This window comes from Lichenostomus cassidix, chromosome 15, assembly GCF_008360975.1.
Source record: "Lichenostomus cassidix isolate B80296 chromosome 15, HeHo_3.0, whole genome shotgun sequence".
Taxonomy (NCBI): Eukaryota; Metazoa; Chordata; class Aves; order Passeriformes; family Meliphagidae; genus Lichenostomus; species Lichenostomus cassidix.
This window is the reverse complement of record NC_139496.1, coordinates 6584369-6599565: the sequence shown is the minus strand read 5'-3', so window position 1 is coordinate 6599565 and position 15197 is coordinate 6584369. Positions and strand designations below refer to the sequence as shown.

General features: G+C 45.3%; 1 protein-coding gene across 24 annotated transcripts in view; it reads right to left on the bottom strand.

Annotated features, from left to right (window-relative positions):
* Positions 1-3816: 3816 nt before the first annotated feature.
* Positions 3817-15197, bottom strand: part of FBRSL1 (fibrosin like 1) — a 503769-nt gene continuing 492388 nt past the window's right edge. For 22 of the 24 annotated variants that reach the window (XM_085075748.1, XM_085075755.1, XM_085075769.1 and 19 more), the window contains 5 exons: positions 14778-14910; positions 11581-11658; positions 10051-10134; positions 8802-9036; positions 3817-6836 (listed from right to left, as the gene is read on the bottom strand). In XM_085075748.1, coding sequence (XP_084931874.1) covers positions 5603-6836; positions 8802-9036; positions 10051-10134; positions 11581-11658; positions 14778-14910 — 1764 coding nt within the window. In that variant the 3' untranslated portion in view covers positions 3817-5602. The remainder of the gene's footprint in view (positions 6837-8801; positions 9037-10050; positions 10135-11580; positions 11659-14777; positions 14911-15197) is intronic. The other 2 variants (XM_085075758.1, XM_085075756.1) reach the window with 2 other exon arrangements.

Here is a 15197-nt window from a genome sequence, read left to right as displayed (position 1 = left end):
GATCCCACCACCACCAGCATGTCTGGGGAGCAACGCTGGGCTTTGGCCCTGCATCAGCTGGAAATGCTGGAGAGAAGGGGAGGCTGTGGAAGGGAGCAGAGCATTTTTGAAAAGCTGGTCACTTCCTTCAGTGTCTTGACTGGTTTTTCCTTTTCCTGAAATAATAATATTTATTAACAAAGGGTTTTTGATGAAACAGTGAGCAAAGGCTGCAGTAGAGCTAATTATGACTTTGTATATGACAGCAACTCCTCTGGAAAGCAGAAACCTGCCCGCCCCGCTGAGCCGCAGGGGTTTTCTTCCTCCTGCCGCTGCTGTATGACCGAGGCAGGGGTGGGGGTGAGCTCGGCCCCATCTCCTTTGGGTGTCAAACACATCCTCTGCTCCTCCAACTGCATCGGGGGGAGATGAAGGGCTTCACCCTGCTGCGGGCAGCTGCACTTCGCTGCATGAATTCCAATCAGGAGCTGGAGGAGGAGGACGACGAAGCTGGCTGGGGTTTGAGTCAAAAAATAAGCCCTGTATTTTTCTCCTTTCAGCTATTTATCAAGGCTCGGTGCAAAGGGCCTGACACCCGGCCAGCAGAGCCCGGCTGCTGTGATGTGTGTGACACACGAGCCGGTAATGAGAGACCTTCTGCTGAACGGCCAATTGAGCAGCCGGGGCCGCGAACAGCTTCATCTCGGAGGGACGGCGGGTGGATCTCTATTTTGACACATCCTCGCTGAATGAGGAAGAGAACAAGCAGAAAACGGCTGATGATAAATGCAGCAATTAGGGAAGCTTAATGGAGCAGAAGGTTTTTTGTGAGAAGACAAAGAAATTGCCGTGCCGACACCTGCAAGGAGGTCCCAGCCGCTGCGCAGGGAGCCTCCAGCTGTGCTGCAGCAGCAGGGGCTGGGATGAGGGGAGCCGACCTTTCTACTTCACACACATATCCCTCAAAGGCTTTGGAAAAATATTTTCCAAGTTGAACTTCAAAACATCATTTGATTTTTCTTTTTCTCCATTATGTTCAGAAATGGGAGCCTGTAATTTAGGCCTGCTGTAGCCTTCCCCCACTCCTTGCTTTTTATTCAGTTTCACATAATGCAGCGCGCTACTGGGAAAGGCATTTTCCTGACAAAGTATTGATCTCGGTGCTATGAAAGAGCTGTGGCTCGAGCAGGAGGATGCCATCTTGCTGGACACAGGTGGACACAAAGTGAATCCCCTGGACGATGCTGCTTGTCCACAGTGATGCCCAGTTTAAGGCTGAGCCCACGACCTGCCCTGCTCTTCCCAAAGCACCATCGTGTGACTGAGCTAAGCCCTGGGCTACCAGCTCCTCAGGATTTGAGCAAAACTGCTAAATTTGTTTGCCCAAGCCCCATTTCTCTTTATTTCCTTAGCTGGACTCTCCCCAAAGCAAACTGCATGTGCAAAGGGGCACCAAGAAGCACCGGGGAGAGCTCTGCAGGGGTGCTGGCTGGTTTTGGTGACAGGCAATGCCATTTCAGCCTCTCACAAGACCATTACCAAAATCCCCCAACACTGCAACACAACTGTTTTCTCAACACTTTGGCAAAAAGGAATTTCCTGAGGGAGGTAAGAGAAAGGTTTCCTTTTTTTTTTTGCTTGGCACAAGCCAAGGAAAACACAAATCTTGTTTTCCCCACTGTTGACAGTTTCGGCTCCAGCCTGAGCTGCACACCACTCTGCTCTCATTCTGGCACTTGCTGGGCTGCCCGAAGCACAGCTGGTGTGTCTCGCGCTTCCCTAAGCTCTCAGGATATTGCATTCCTGACTAGTTGGCTTCTTATGCTTTCTTTCTCTGGGCCTGAGCGATGCTGGCATTGCAGAGCCAACAGTGGAAGCTCAGCCTGCTGCTGAGTCCTTGAGCTCCCCTGCAACAACCCTCTGTTTGTCTAACTCCAGGTCACCAACAGCTAACTAAATATTTATGGTATCTATATAGGCTGGTATGGACAACTCCCATATGCTTATTTGGGACAATAAGGCTGGCTTTTTAGGGAAGCACTAGATCTTTTTGTCAAGGAACAGTTAATATTTTTGACAAGTGATCTGAGAATTCATTACAGCTTTACAGATTGGCTTTTTCCCTCACTCCCTGATATCCTGGTTGTCTATTTTATTGACTAGGCCAAGAGTGGCCCCCACTGACTGAAGCTGGTGCACACATCCTTCAGGGAGCCCCCGTGGGCACATGGCATTTTGGACAAAAGGTAATATAAGTGCAAGTGCTGGTCTCCCTTCCCTCCTTATGGCTTCCTGACTATCTTTTTAAACACAGGTTGCCTGAGGCAAGCAATGAACCTTCCAAATCCCATCCTCTTCCTCCCACCCACTGTCATTTGTTTGCTGAATTCCACCCTTTTTCGGTGACTGAGGGAAGTCTCTAGGGAGACAGCCAAAAGTAGAATAAAAATGGTGAAAATGGCCCAAAATGAAAGCTGAACAGTGGTAGAAATGCATAAAACCCAGGAAGTCCTTCTGTACCAGTTCATTTAGCAGAAGGCAGCTCAGCTGGGGTGGCTTAAAGGAATAAGGCTGAATTAATTAGTTTCTCTGTTTAGGTAATAATACCATTAATCACGATGAACCATTTTGTGAGAAGGCTGATACTTGACACTGTGTAATTCCACAGGAATCCCACTGTAGTGCAGCATTATTGATGGGTCATCCTCTGAAGGCGTGAGAGCAATGCCTCCTAATACAGTAAATGGCAAACCGCTGACTTTCTTTTAATACTCAGACCACCACCACATCAGTCATGATGAATTCTTCCGGCACCGGGGTGGCTGCAATAAGCAATCCTTCAGGAATGCCAGGGGAGCATGGCATTGACTTAATGCACAGTTTTTAAGTTGTACACAGACCAAATGCTTCCAAAGGGTATGGTCCAGTTTTGTATTTTTTCTGAAGTCTGCAGTAACAACCTCCTTGCTCACATGTACCTGCATCAGGAACATGCAGCTATGGACTCTAACAGAGGTTAGAGGGCCTCATTTATGCAGGTCCATGTTAGAGGTGGTGTCAAGCAAGGTCCCATGTTGGACACTGGCACCAGGAGAATTACAATCCCCCTGAGCCAGCATTATGAATCTTTATGCTGAGTCCAACACGCTTTTCACATCCACCATGTGTTCTACGTTGCTCCAATTTCAGCTGGGAGAGCAGGTGCTGATTTTTAATGCCTATTTTGTTTTAAGCCTCCTTTCAACAGATTAAGGACCCTGCTATTTTATTTCATTTTATTTTTTCACGCTCGGTAATTTAGTCACACGCAAACCTAAACCCAGAAGCTGTAACACGCTGTTAAAGCTCTGTCGCCCACCGCTCGCTCCGTCAGCCGCTGAGCGCCAGGGGTTTGGGGCATGCACGGCTCCATCCCCAGCTTAGCCCCCGGGAAAGGCTGGGGAAGCACAGAGAGCAGCGCTTGAGGTGAGAACCTTCCCGTGGTGATGCTGACAGCAGGGTTCCTCCATCGAGCTGCTGCACGCAGGCTGTGCTTCCTTTTCTGTCCTTCCTTCCCTGGACAGGAGATGCTGGATCAGCCCCGGGGCTGTGGGGTGGAGATGCTGTAGGATCGGGGGCACTGCTCTGCTCTCCTCCCCAAACCCCAAATCCCTACCAAGCTACAGCCTCCAAAGCGTGTCATGGGCCGTGCTCAATCTGCTGGGAAGGATTCACAGACAGAGAGAAGCAAATCCCTGTCCCGGCAGCAGCCCCTTCCAGCTGCCTCCTCCCAGCCGTCAATAAACCATTAGCCTCGAGTCAACAGCGCTGGTTGCAACACACAAACACTCAACTGCCTTTTTCATCCAAAATCAATGTTGTATTTATCTTCATTGATCTACAAGGAAACTGAATGTTTAAAATTACAGGGGGTGCAGGGGGGAGGACGGGGAAGGGGGGGAAACAAGAGTTACAGAGCCAAGAAAATAGTAGCGGATGGCTGAATTAACTAGAGAGAAAAAGCCCAGGATATATAAAACATGGACACTGAAAAATAAAATAAGGGAAGGGGGGATGGTACAGCAAGTAAAACATGGCAAAATTTACATATGGATGAAAAGTAAAATCGGAAATAAAAAATAAATCATGCCAAAAAGCAGTTCAAGGCAGAACCACACTGAAACAAACATTTGCTTATGGTCTTCATGTACTATAGATAATATATCAGAATTTCTTTTTTTTTTTAATCAACCATTAGACTTTTTTTTTTTTGCACTCCTAAAATTCTACTTTGTCTTGTATACAGATTCCAATAAGAACACTGCACAATTAGCACAAGGGGTCCACGGAAAATTGTCCTTGCTTGCCAGCGATCCTGCCCACAACACAAAAAAAGAGAAAAAAAAAGGAAAAAAAAATAAGGAAAGGGTCTGCCGCATGGTATTGTGCCAGTTCCATCTGCTTTTGCCAGCTTGAAAAGTAGGAAACCAAATTTCCCTTCCAGGAGCGTGTGTCTTTCCTTGACGAACTGTCCCTTGTGTTTGTACAAAAAAATTCAGTCTCTCTTTTTTTTTTTTTTTTTTTTTTGTTAAACACAAGCATCCTTCTTCCTGTTCACATGCCATTGCCATTCTGTCTCCAGAGTTGCAAGTTGGTTGTTTTTGGGTTGTTTTTTTTTTAATTTTTTTTTTAAACCTTCCTCCCCCCAACATCCACTAAGACCTGCCTCCGAGTTCTTGCATAGTTGAAGTATATATGCCATACTGAGCTTTCTGAGTGTGAATTTCTGACTGTGACAAGAGTATGAGTTGTAACCATGTTAACAAATAACCAGAGTGGTTCTAGAAACCATTTTTATAAAGTCTACCTATGTTAAGAATTTAATATTGGTGTACATTTATATTAACAGAATATTTACAGTTTGTTTTCTTTTTTTTTTTTGTTTAAAACAAGAAGTCAAAAAAAATTCCTCTTAAATTTCTGCATAATATAATAAGGCAAAAAACAAACAGTTTTGTACATTATTATTATTATTAATATTTTAATATATATCTGTAACTTCGGTTCCAAAGTACCAAGGTAAGTGATCAATTGGCCTCAGAAGGGAACCTCACAGTGGACTGTAAAACTACAGTATTTCCATAAATAATACTTTTAAGAAACCCTGGGTATTTTTTTCTTAAGGATCTGAGGCCTTTAAAATGCAAATTTAACTAAAAACAAAAGCAAAATTTCTTCTTTTTTTAAGTGAATAAAGAGCACAAAATTAAAAAAAATACAAATCCATTAAAAATGTTTCTCACATTTGGGAAAAAATGTACAAACTTGATATTCTTAACTCATTTTTTTTAGCACAGAAACAAAAAACAAAACCAAAAATCAATACCTATATATTAAATTCCCATTCTCAGCAACCTTCTTGTTGGAAAGTCCCCAACCCCGTTATTTATGGAAATGTGCTTAACTTCTACAAATTTTACATTAAAAAAAAAGTTTACAGCAGTGCATTTTGTAAAAGGTTTGTTGTTGGTTTTTTTTTGTCGGTTTTTTTTTTCCTGTTTGTGGTTTTTTTTTTGTTGTTGTTTGTTTGTTTGCTTGCTTGCTTGTTTTATGTACATGTGAGTTTAAAATTCAATGTTGGGGACTATCGTGCCTCTACTTCTTTGGGGTTCCTAGAGGGGGAATAGTCCCTGGACTCTGAGTTTGTGAGTGGAGTAGTCCTGCGAGGGGAGGCAGGTCTGGTGCTGCTGGCTGGGACGAGAGGCGGCGGCGCGCTCAGCGCTGCGGTCGGCGGGTTCCTGTTCAAAATCCCGTTGTGCATGGCAGTGGATGGGCTCAGTCTAGGGTAATGCATCCCGCTCAAATGAGGCATGAAGGATGGCACGTGTGCCAGGTGGCTTTCGATGGGGGACGAGTGCAAGTGGTGCATCCTGGCACGCTCAAGTTCTTCCCGTAAGTGCAAGCGCTCGCGCTCCTCCACTTGCCGCAACCGCTCCTGCTCTCGGCGGGCTTCCAGAAGGTTCTCGTGGTTGTAGTCGTGCGGTTCCCTGTCTCTGTAGGAACGATCGTGGTCATAAAAGCCAGAGGTGGTAGGAAACCTATGGATGGGATCTGTCCGGAGCTGGAAGTCCATCCGACGGTGCAGGTCTAAGCTCCGGTAGGCGTCTCGCAACGGGTCCCTCATCGGGTCCCACGAAAATCCAGGGTGCGGCAGCCTCTCTCTTCCTGGCAAGGGGTTCATGCCGATGAGCGGGGTCATCATCCTGCTGCGGTCCAGGACATTCATGTTGTTCATCTGGTGCACGCTGCCCATGGAGATGGGCATGGAGGCAGCCATCGAGTGAGGCAATGGTAATCCGTGGAGAGTGGGCGGCGGGGGATGCTCCACTGACCGCGAGTGCTGAGAAGGCTCAGACCCAACCACCAGCACATCGCTGTCTTCCTTCCTCTCCTCCTTGACTTTGATGTCATTCTTAATCTTCTGGAGGTCGCTGGGAAGCTCTGTCTTTCTCTCCATGTCCTTGCTCATGAGATTGGTAAGCTTCAAGCTCTCACTTAGTGCAGGTTTGCTGTATGGAGATACAGACTGGATTACTGGCTTTGTGTTGTCCTCAGAGGGTCTCTTATCATGGCTTGGAGTTTCCTTCACGGGGGAACGGCTCTCTTTGATCTTGTGTTCAGCTATGGGAGGTTCTCTCAGCCGGTCAGGGTGCTCTCGCTCGGCCTCCTTGGACCTTTCCCTGTCACCGAGGCTGACCTGCCTGATGGCATCGCTGGAGCTCTGGCTGTTGCTGCGGATGAGATTGCTTATCTGGTGTGTCACTGGGGCTGATGCCGGCGAGGATCTGTTCGAATGTCTGTTTTTATCCATGAGGTCTCTGTAAAAGTACAGAAGGTACAGCCTTGGTTATGTGTGAACAAACATACACGTGATGTTGTGTCCAGTTGTACACTCTGAGATTGCTCAGGAATGGACTTGGAAAGCTCTGCAAACATCAGCTACAGCTGCAATGCTGTGCTAAGGGACATGCACTAGCTGCCTTTACATACCTCAAAGACAAAAAAAAGTTAAACATTCCCAAATGTGGGGCTAAACTGGGGATATGGTTGGAAGAATACTATATTCAGCCTAAGAGAAAGGCTATTTCACTGAGACATGTAGGGAAAGGAGAATTCTAGACAGCTTATTTTTCTCAAAAAAAAAGCTCATTGTGTGTTCGGGTTCCTTTCCCAAAACATGGATGCAGGCACACAGAACAGAAGCCTACAGAAATGTATGCAGGTCCTTCCCATATCAGCCTCCTCGACTGGAAACAGCTGTTAGGTGAGACTGATTTTCCTATGGAGCTGCAGGAGTTTTTATTGTTGGCAGCTCTTGCAGGTAAGCCAGGTGCTTCAGGAGAAACATCCTTGAATCGGCCACGAAAATCAGTAACTGAGCTGTGTTTCAAGAGGACCTGCTGTGATAAACAAGGGGTTTGATGACAACATCCACGGTTTAGAAAGAGAGGCATGAGGGTTTACATTTCCAACTGCACCTCTGCCTCTGAGCAAGCCAATTAGTCACAGTTAATCCCACCTTTTTAACAGGGGAATAAATAATGCTCACCTTTCTAAAAGCACTTTGCTCTGAATGAGAGACACTTTGAATGCAAAATATGACGGTATGATTGAGAAAACTGCATTATGCAGCTGAGAGGCTCACTGATGCCTAAGTTTTATGCTTTTGAGAGCTGTAAGACCCAAGCACTGAAAGCTGGAGGTGTTTTGGGGAGTTGCGTAAGTATTTATCCCCTATGGTTACATTTGCTAACCCAGCTTTCTTCCTCTGTGGTAGTCCTGATTGCTGGTCAAGGATGTGGTTTATTAAAACCATGTCCAAACAGGGATGCTGGGGACAGCTTAAGCTGAATTAACAGAAATGAAACAGAGCTGTTAACCCCTGTGTGAACACTCTTGAGAGTAAAGTAACCTTGGTTTGCAAATGAATTAATTCCATTAGAGCCAAGAACGGAGCTTCCTACCTTGAATGGTATCTGTGCAAGGGTGTCAGACAATTTAACATTTAAAGCAACATGATTTTCAGCCAATAGCTTCCATATAATCTTGTTCACAGGTACTGCCTGCAGATCTCGCTAGGAGCACTCCAGGCAAACTATGAACTCCTATCAGTTGTCAAGCACACACATCTAAGACTTGCAGGCTATTATTGCCTACAAAGAAGTAGCCTGTTGGAGACAACTGTGCTCTGAAGTATCAAGGGCTTCACAGCTTCAAAATCGTGTAACTGGGAGCTAATGAAGTAACTACAGCCCAGGTGATACAGGCCTGTCACCATTAATAAGGGTTTGCCCACAATGCAATTTTTTAAAATCAGTTTTGCTAATGGATTCATGCACACTGCTCCAGATACAGGCATTTGCATTTTTATCTCGTTAATGTCCAGCTAACATTTGAATTCATCAGCATATCTGTACATTAATGAGAACTGTGACTGTCTCCAAAGGACCATCACAGTGCTACTTTCATGATTTCAGAAAGCACATCAATCCTAAAGCAGCTGCATTGAAAACAGCCAAGTATACACTGACAACACAGTAGACACAATTCCTCAGCCCGGTGCTTTTTGTTAGCCTACTAGCAGGGACTGGATTACAATATTTCCACAGAAGACAAATCCTAAAAGGCAAAGAGGAATTTTTCTGGTGTTGCTAGTACTTGTGTTTATCTGAGGAAAAGGCCTATCAGCTGCTTTAAGGACAAACAACATTTCAGGAAAATTAGAAAAAATACAGAGGCAAAACAGTCCAAGAAGGAAGTGCTCAGAAGCCCACAGTGCTCACCTCTCTTTGTCTCTGTCATCTTTGCTCAGAGAAAGATCTCTCTTCTCGGGCTCCCGCTCTCTGTCCCTGTCATGGTTTGTCACCGAGGAGCTTCGCTCCGAATCCGTGGGCTTGGGCCACTGGGGAGGTGTTGGGAAGGATGGCGGGGTCCGGTGGAGTCTATTCCATGGCTCATGGGGGTTATTGAAATTCTGCAGGTTTGGGCCATCTTTGTGAGTAAAAATGTTGTTGTGAGCTAGAATAATGGCAGGGGGAGGAAGAGTTAAAAATAATTCAAACCAAATCACTATACAGACATTTTTCACAATATTAATCACAACCAGAACTGTTCTTTCAAGACTTTTTAATGGTGAGGGGGAGCTATTAGTGAGTGAACACAGATAATTCCTACACTGGCTGTTAAGATCCACCAGCTCTTTTAAGGCTGTTGTTGGAGGAAGCTTTATACATTTCAATAACTCAAGAGACTACTGAAAATGCCCAGCTTCTCTTCTCCCCCCACCCCAGGCAAGGGCTCCAGCACAAAAGCAGTATTTTTCCTCAGCTCCTCTCGCTGGCAGAAACTTTAATTTGTGGGTAGTTACAAGCAATCAGCTGCCTGCAGCTGATGCTTCAGGGATTTTTTTGTTGAAGAAACCAGACTATTTGGTGGTATGTATGTGTGTGTATAAACACAGAGCTTGGCTGCAGGCTTTTCAGAACAGTCACTCAATTTTCCTCCATCCATCTTCAGCTGATTCCTGTTGCACCATGAGATGCACGAGCATGCTCTCTTATGTGCTCTCTTATGTGTGGCTCTCAAGCATGTTTCGCCTACAGGTAACATGTTTTTGAGGTAAAATTATTTTATACAGGTAATTTAAACTTCAGACAATGGTTACAGAGGACATCTACACGAATCAGAAGTATCAATAGCTGCCCCACTGTGCATCTTCGCTGCTGAAGGGTGTTACTTTAGGTGCCCACAGGGTCCCAGAGCTCGGTGGGGTTTTCAGCTCCAGTGTCTCTGTGAGCACACAAGGTCCCAACCCTCAGCAGGGAGGAGGCACAGAGCACAGCTACTGATCTCTGGGACACGCAGAAAAGCTCCCACCGCAGAGACCTGGAAATCTTAGGTGCAGTGTTTTCAGATAGAAGAATGGAGGTTAGGAATTAAACTTCTTTAAAAACTACCACCAGCTGCTGTAAATATTAGCATGTGGCTTTTCTGGAAGGGATGTTTGTCTGCAGTAACCCAGCCAGTACTTACTCAGAGCATGACTGCCTAATCCTCCAAAGGCATTGCTGCCTAAGTTCCCAAGGCCGCTGAAGGTGCTTGACCTGCTAAATGGATCTGGAAAGGCAAACAGGGATTTAGCAGGCATTTAGCCAAGAATGTTGGAGAATGAAACGCACCCCTCCCCTTCTTAACGGTTTGAATCCAAGTAGGATTAGGCCAGACTTTAAGCTGATCCTTCTCATTGCAAGGTTCTTTGCACAGAAAATTCCCATCATGTTAAAATGGAGAGGGGATTCAGTGCTCACTCTGCAAACAGGTGCTGTAATAAACTTTTGTATGTGAGACAGAAGCGAGCTGGAAATTAAGGTCTAATAGCTGAAATTAGGGAGGCTGCTGAGCTATAACTCTCTCTCCTTATCAGTACTAATAGTAGAAGCATTGCAATTGCCTTGAAAGAAGAATCTCAGCAGGCCCCTTGGCCAGCATTGAGGAGATGCATTGTCTTGTTTCTGCACTTTTTTTCAGTAAAGGCACCCATTATCAGAAGAGGTTCCTTTCTGAGAACACATAGCCCGACTCAGGTTTTAACACTCCAGAGACAGTTATGAGTTAAATCCTACCAGTGTACTTGTTTTCTTTCCTATTGGTCATCTCCAATAGGAGACGACTCCTCCTTCTGCCCACTGGCTTTTTGACTGTCCCTTTCAAGCCCTTAACTTGCCATGTTACAGGAGGTAATGTTGCTCTCCACTTCCTCACAGATACCACATTTAAAATATCAAAGCAAATGGCACAAATAGCTCCGATCTTTAAGCAAACAGCTATTTGCTTATTTACTTATTTTAAAACAGATGTTCTTGGCCTTCCTCTTTGATATTAAGTAGCTGAGTGACTTGGTAGAGATAGTTAATTTTGACAGAATGTTCAGGAATTGATGTAAATCTCAGTATTTGCAAGAGAAAAAAAGTCTACTAGGTCACGTGGCATGCCACATTTACTGATTGGATGAATGTTACTAAAACATTAATCAACAGAGCTTGAACTTTAATTGGCAATGAGCTGCTTGTGAGCTTCTAAAATGAGGAAATTTGAGAAAATCAGGCTCTACTTACTGCCAATTAGAAAACTGAAAGGCTGGCAAAATGTGCAGAACATCTATTTGCCAGGAACTGTTCCCTGAACTCTTTTAAAGAACCTAGTCAAGAACTTTCATAGGTGGGAAATGGTATAGGAGGAGCCCACTTCAAGCTGAGGACTGTCTATCTTTGCATAAATTTCCCCCATTTCCTCAGGCACATTCAGGAGCAAAGGACTTTACGGGTCCCATTTTGGCTCCAGTGCAATGTCCCAGCAGTAGCAGATGTGACAGCTCTGTACTGCCCTCTTCTTTGTGGGACAGTGAGGGAATGTGCTGGGAGCTGGCAGGGATGATTAGCTGGCCAGCTTCTGGATCCTGAGGCAGTTTAAGCCTTTCCCTCCCCTAGTGCTACAGTGCAGGACCTGTAGAGAGCCAGAACGGGGCAGAGGTGCAGAGGTGAAGGCAGGGCTACTTACACTTACCTGCCAAGTGGTTCGTAGGCAGGAAACTGCTGTGGTGAGGTGAGGGACCAAAAGGGGTGGTGGCTGGATGTGTTGCACCTGTGAGAACAAGGTCCCTTTTTAGTTCAGGGGCAAGTGACTCCTTGTATGCACACAGCTCAGGGCCATCACATTCAAGAACAGGATTCAAAGGCCAGATTTAAACACAGCAAAGGCGGGGAAGACCCCAAACCCTGGCTGAGTGAGCGACAGGCCAGATTTCTCTGAGAGCCCCACAAAGGAGTTTGTAACAGGGCATGAAGAGGCAGGAGGAGACCTTGCACTGAGCACTGCTGCTCACCTGGAATGAAGAAACTGAGCTCTTTGTCTGACATTTTCAGTCATTACTCGTGTTTACATAAAAAAGGGTCAGCCCAGGTTGTGGGCCCAGACAGAAGGTGCTTGGAAGTGACTGACTGGAGTGTATGTGAAACACCAGTTAATGACACGCACACAGGGAACATCAATCATGCCTCTCCCATGAGAGCTCCAGCTACGCTCTCACATCTGTCTCTGCATTCACAGGCTCCCCCCTGGTATTTTTCCCTTTCCTAGACACTGCTCATTGCCATGGTACCATGCTTCCTTGTGGGAAAGAACACCGCTGCCAAGCCTGCTGGATTACACGAGGCTGAGGAGAGGGGAGGAAGGAGGTGAAACAAGCAGGTCTGCCCTGTATTTCAAGGGGGACCAGGCTCATGCAGAAAACTCTGCTCTCCTTTCAGAGCAGAAAATGAGAGATTGTCTTCCTTTGCAGGCAGGCATATGTGAACCTGAACGGGCTTGCAACCTCAGTGTGAAAAGCACTGGTGTCACTTGTCACTGGGGTACATGGTCAGCCTCTGACCTGTCCTCCCTTGATGACAGAGCCCAACCACTGATGGTCACGGTAAAACACACTCACATGTTCAAAACATGAGCAAACTCTGAAACCTGAGAGGGAAAGAGAGCTCTGTGCTCCCCACCAGCTTGGGCACCTCAAACCTAAGCAGCCAGAAAACAAGTTGAAGAAACTTAAGAGAGACCATGGCAACAAGACCTATCTAGTACCTCTCTATAAACATTCTGACTGCTCCAATGCTTCAAGACGGATGGAGACTGTCATCTTTCTAATCCTTTAAGATTTCAGAGGGTGTATAATGGATGGGAGATTTCTTCAAAGGAGACGGCTTACAAACTCAACTACATGGGCTGATAATAAAAAATCCTCTGGAGAAAGCCAGGAGGAGCATTGCAGGCTGTCAGGCAGTTATTAAATAGAGTGTCTGCCAGGCAGCCCAGCATCCGTCCTGGAGACAGGTGGCCCTAAGATAACTTATGTGTCCCCCAGTAACCAGGCAATGCAGCAGAACCAATGATTCACATCAACTGCACACGTGTTCAGTAAGGTGAAAAGAATGTCCTGGATATTCCAGAGTAAAAGATTTATTCCTCCTTGTATTCCAGCTGCAGTGTTTGTTCACGTTGACAGCACTCTTTACCTGGATTTACTGTGTGATGGCTCTTGTGATTAATATACTCACAGACAAGTTGTTGTAAGGCTGTTTCTCTCTACTGAAAGTTTTCTATTAGTTTGCCTTCTTTAATGTTTCTATTCCATACTATTTCCCCTCTCACTTTTATGAATGTAAGGCAAGCCATGCTTGCATCTTTCAAGGCAAAAAGCTCCAGGTACCAACTGGACTGGTCCTTTTCTGCCTGTTAGGGTAACTCTGTCCAGAACTACCCTCAGTAGCAAAACCAGATGTGAAAGAAGCTTTTGTACTGCCAATACAAACTGAGGACAGTGATAAGGAAATATCTGCCACAGGAAAACAGCCAGAGATTTGTAAATAAAGTGTGCTTATGCATCCAAGTAGATGCAGTAAGTATCTTGGCCTTGTACTAACAAAGTACCTTTACAGAGACCAAATTACAGGGTAGCACCCTACAATGTAGAGCTGGTACCAGCACTGATGACATGCGGTAGGAATGGGCAGCTGATGCTGAAGAATTTCCATCAGAGAGCAGAAAAACAGACTGAAGTACTGGTGGAGCTCCTGAAGGCTATTTGACACCTGCATTTGAAACTCAGTTCTCACAGAAATTTCAGCCTGATCCTCATCTGTTGCTTTTTTGTCACGTTTGGGACAGAATTCAAATCAGTTCTATCGTCATTCATTTCAACAAGCTTGAACCAAGGCTGAGTATGACCATGTCTGCACTGAGTTATGGTGATTGTGCAATATTGTACCATAAAACCGGAGTAATGTTAGGGAAGAAAATTGTATTATTTGCCAATTAATTACATACATAAAGAGCTAAGTTACATCTCATCAATTGATGCAGCTCATTCACAACGCAGACTTTGGCATCTCAAACACAGAAAGAAAATGTGAAGAAGATGAGGGGAAAGTTAAGCCTGGGAACAGAATAAAACCACCGTTTGGCACTTGGTAGACAGACATCCACATGAATCCAAAGTGGCCTCCTAAACCAGAATGGGAGAGTTGCAGTGTTTCATGGTCAGAGCCATCAAGAACAGCACAGTGAAGGTTACTGCCCTTTGGTAATTGCACAATTGTAATTACTTCTCTAACAGATTGGAAAACAATTGATCAATGTGAACTGTACTTAATTCTTTGGGGTTTTTTGTAAATTCAATATATCATTTCAAGCCCTAGACTTTGCTGAACTTGTAACACATAGGGGAATTTTCTATTCAAAAAACAAACACAACTTCTGTGATATTTTCAATGCTGTTACTGAAATTTTCTTTTTACAAAAAACTCCTTGTTTTCAGAAAACAAACAGAAACTTGGTGAGTGGAGGAGCTGAGAAGAATAACATGGCAAATATAAAAGCAAGAAAGAGACTGGGGCCACTTCCAATCCTGTGCAATGGAAACATTTTCAAGTGTTTTGTCAAAATTGCTTTTTAAAAATCACTCTATAGCCTATTAATCAGGCACATAAGAACCAGCTGCACAGACAGGACTGTGAGCCAACTGCTGCAGCTCAGTGATGTGCAGAGGATCCTGCACTGGAGGTGGTGGCAGAGCCCTGGTCACAGCAGTGTCTCTGCACCCCTTGAACCAACCTTGCTTCTATTTTGAAGGCATAGCTTTGTAGCTGTAAAGACACGCACAATATAGACTAACTTTTTTTTGTTTTAATAAATAAAGAATAATCTTCCCTTACCTGTAGTAGAAAACAGAGGCCTGGCAAGATCTTGTGGATAATGGAAGCCTGGAAACACTCCAGGGGCGGGAGGTCTGCTGAACAGGTCAAGTTTACCACCTATCTCTAGCTTGTGGGGATCCAGCTGCATTTGCTGTCAAATGATATAAAACCAATCTCATTAGACACATCCTTCTTTCATGGGAGAAAAAGAGAGGGAGTTAAGGCTCATTCCTCCTCAGCCCTGCCAGGGAGTGTTAGCGAGAGTGACAGCAGTGTCTCTGGCCACGCAGAGCAGTCGAGCTCTGCCAGGCTCTGCCCTCCCCACCCCGCAGCCTCTCGGCTGCCTGCCCCATCCCAGGGATGAGGTCTGCAGGGAGCACTCAGCCCCTCAGCACACGCTGCAGCAGCAACATGATACACAGAGTGTGTGGCACCCCA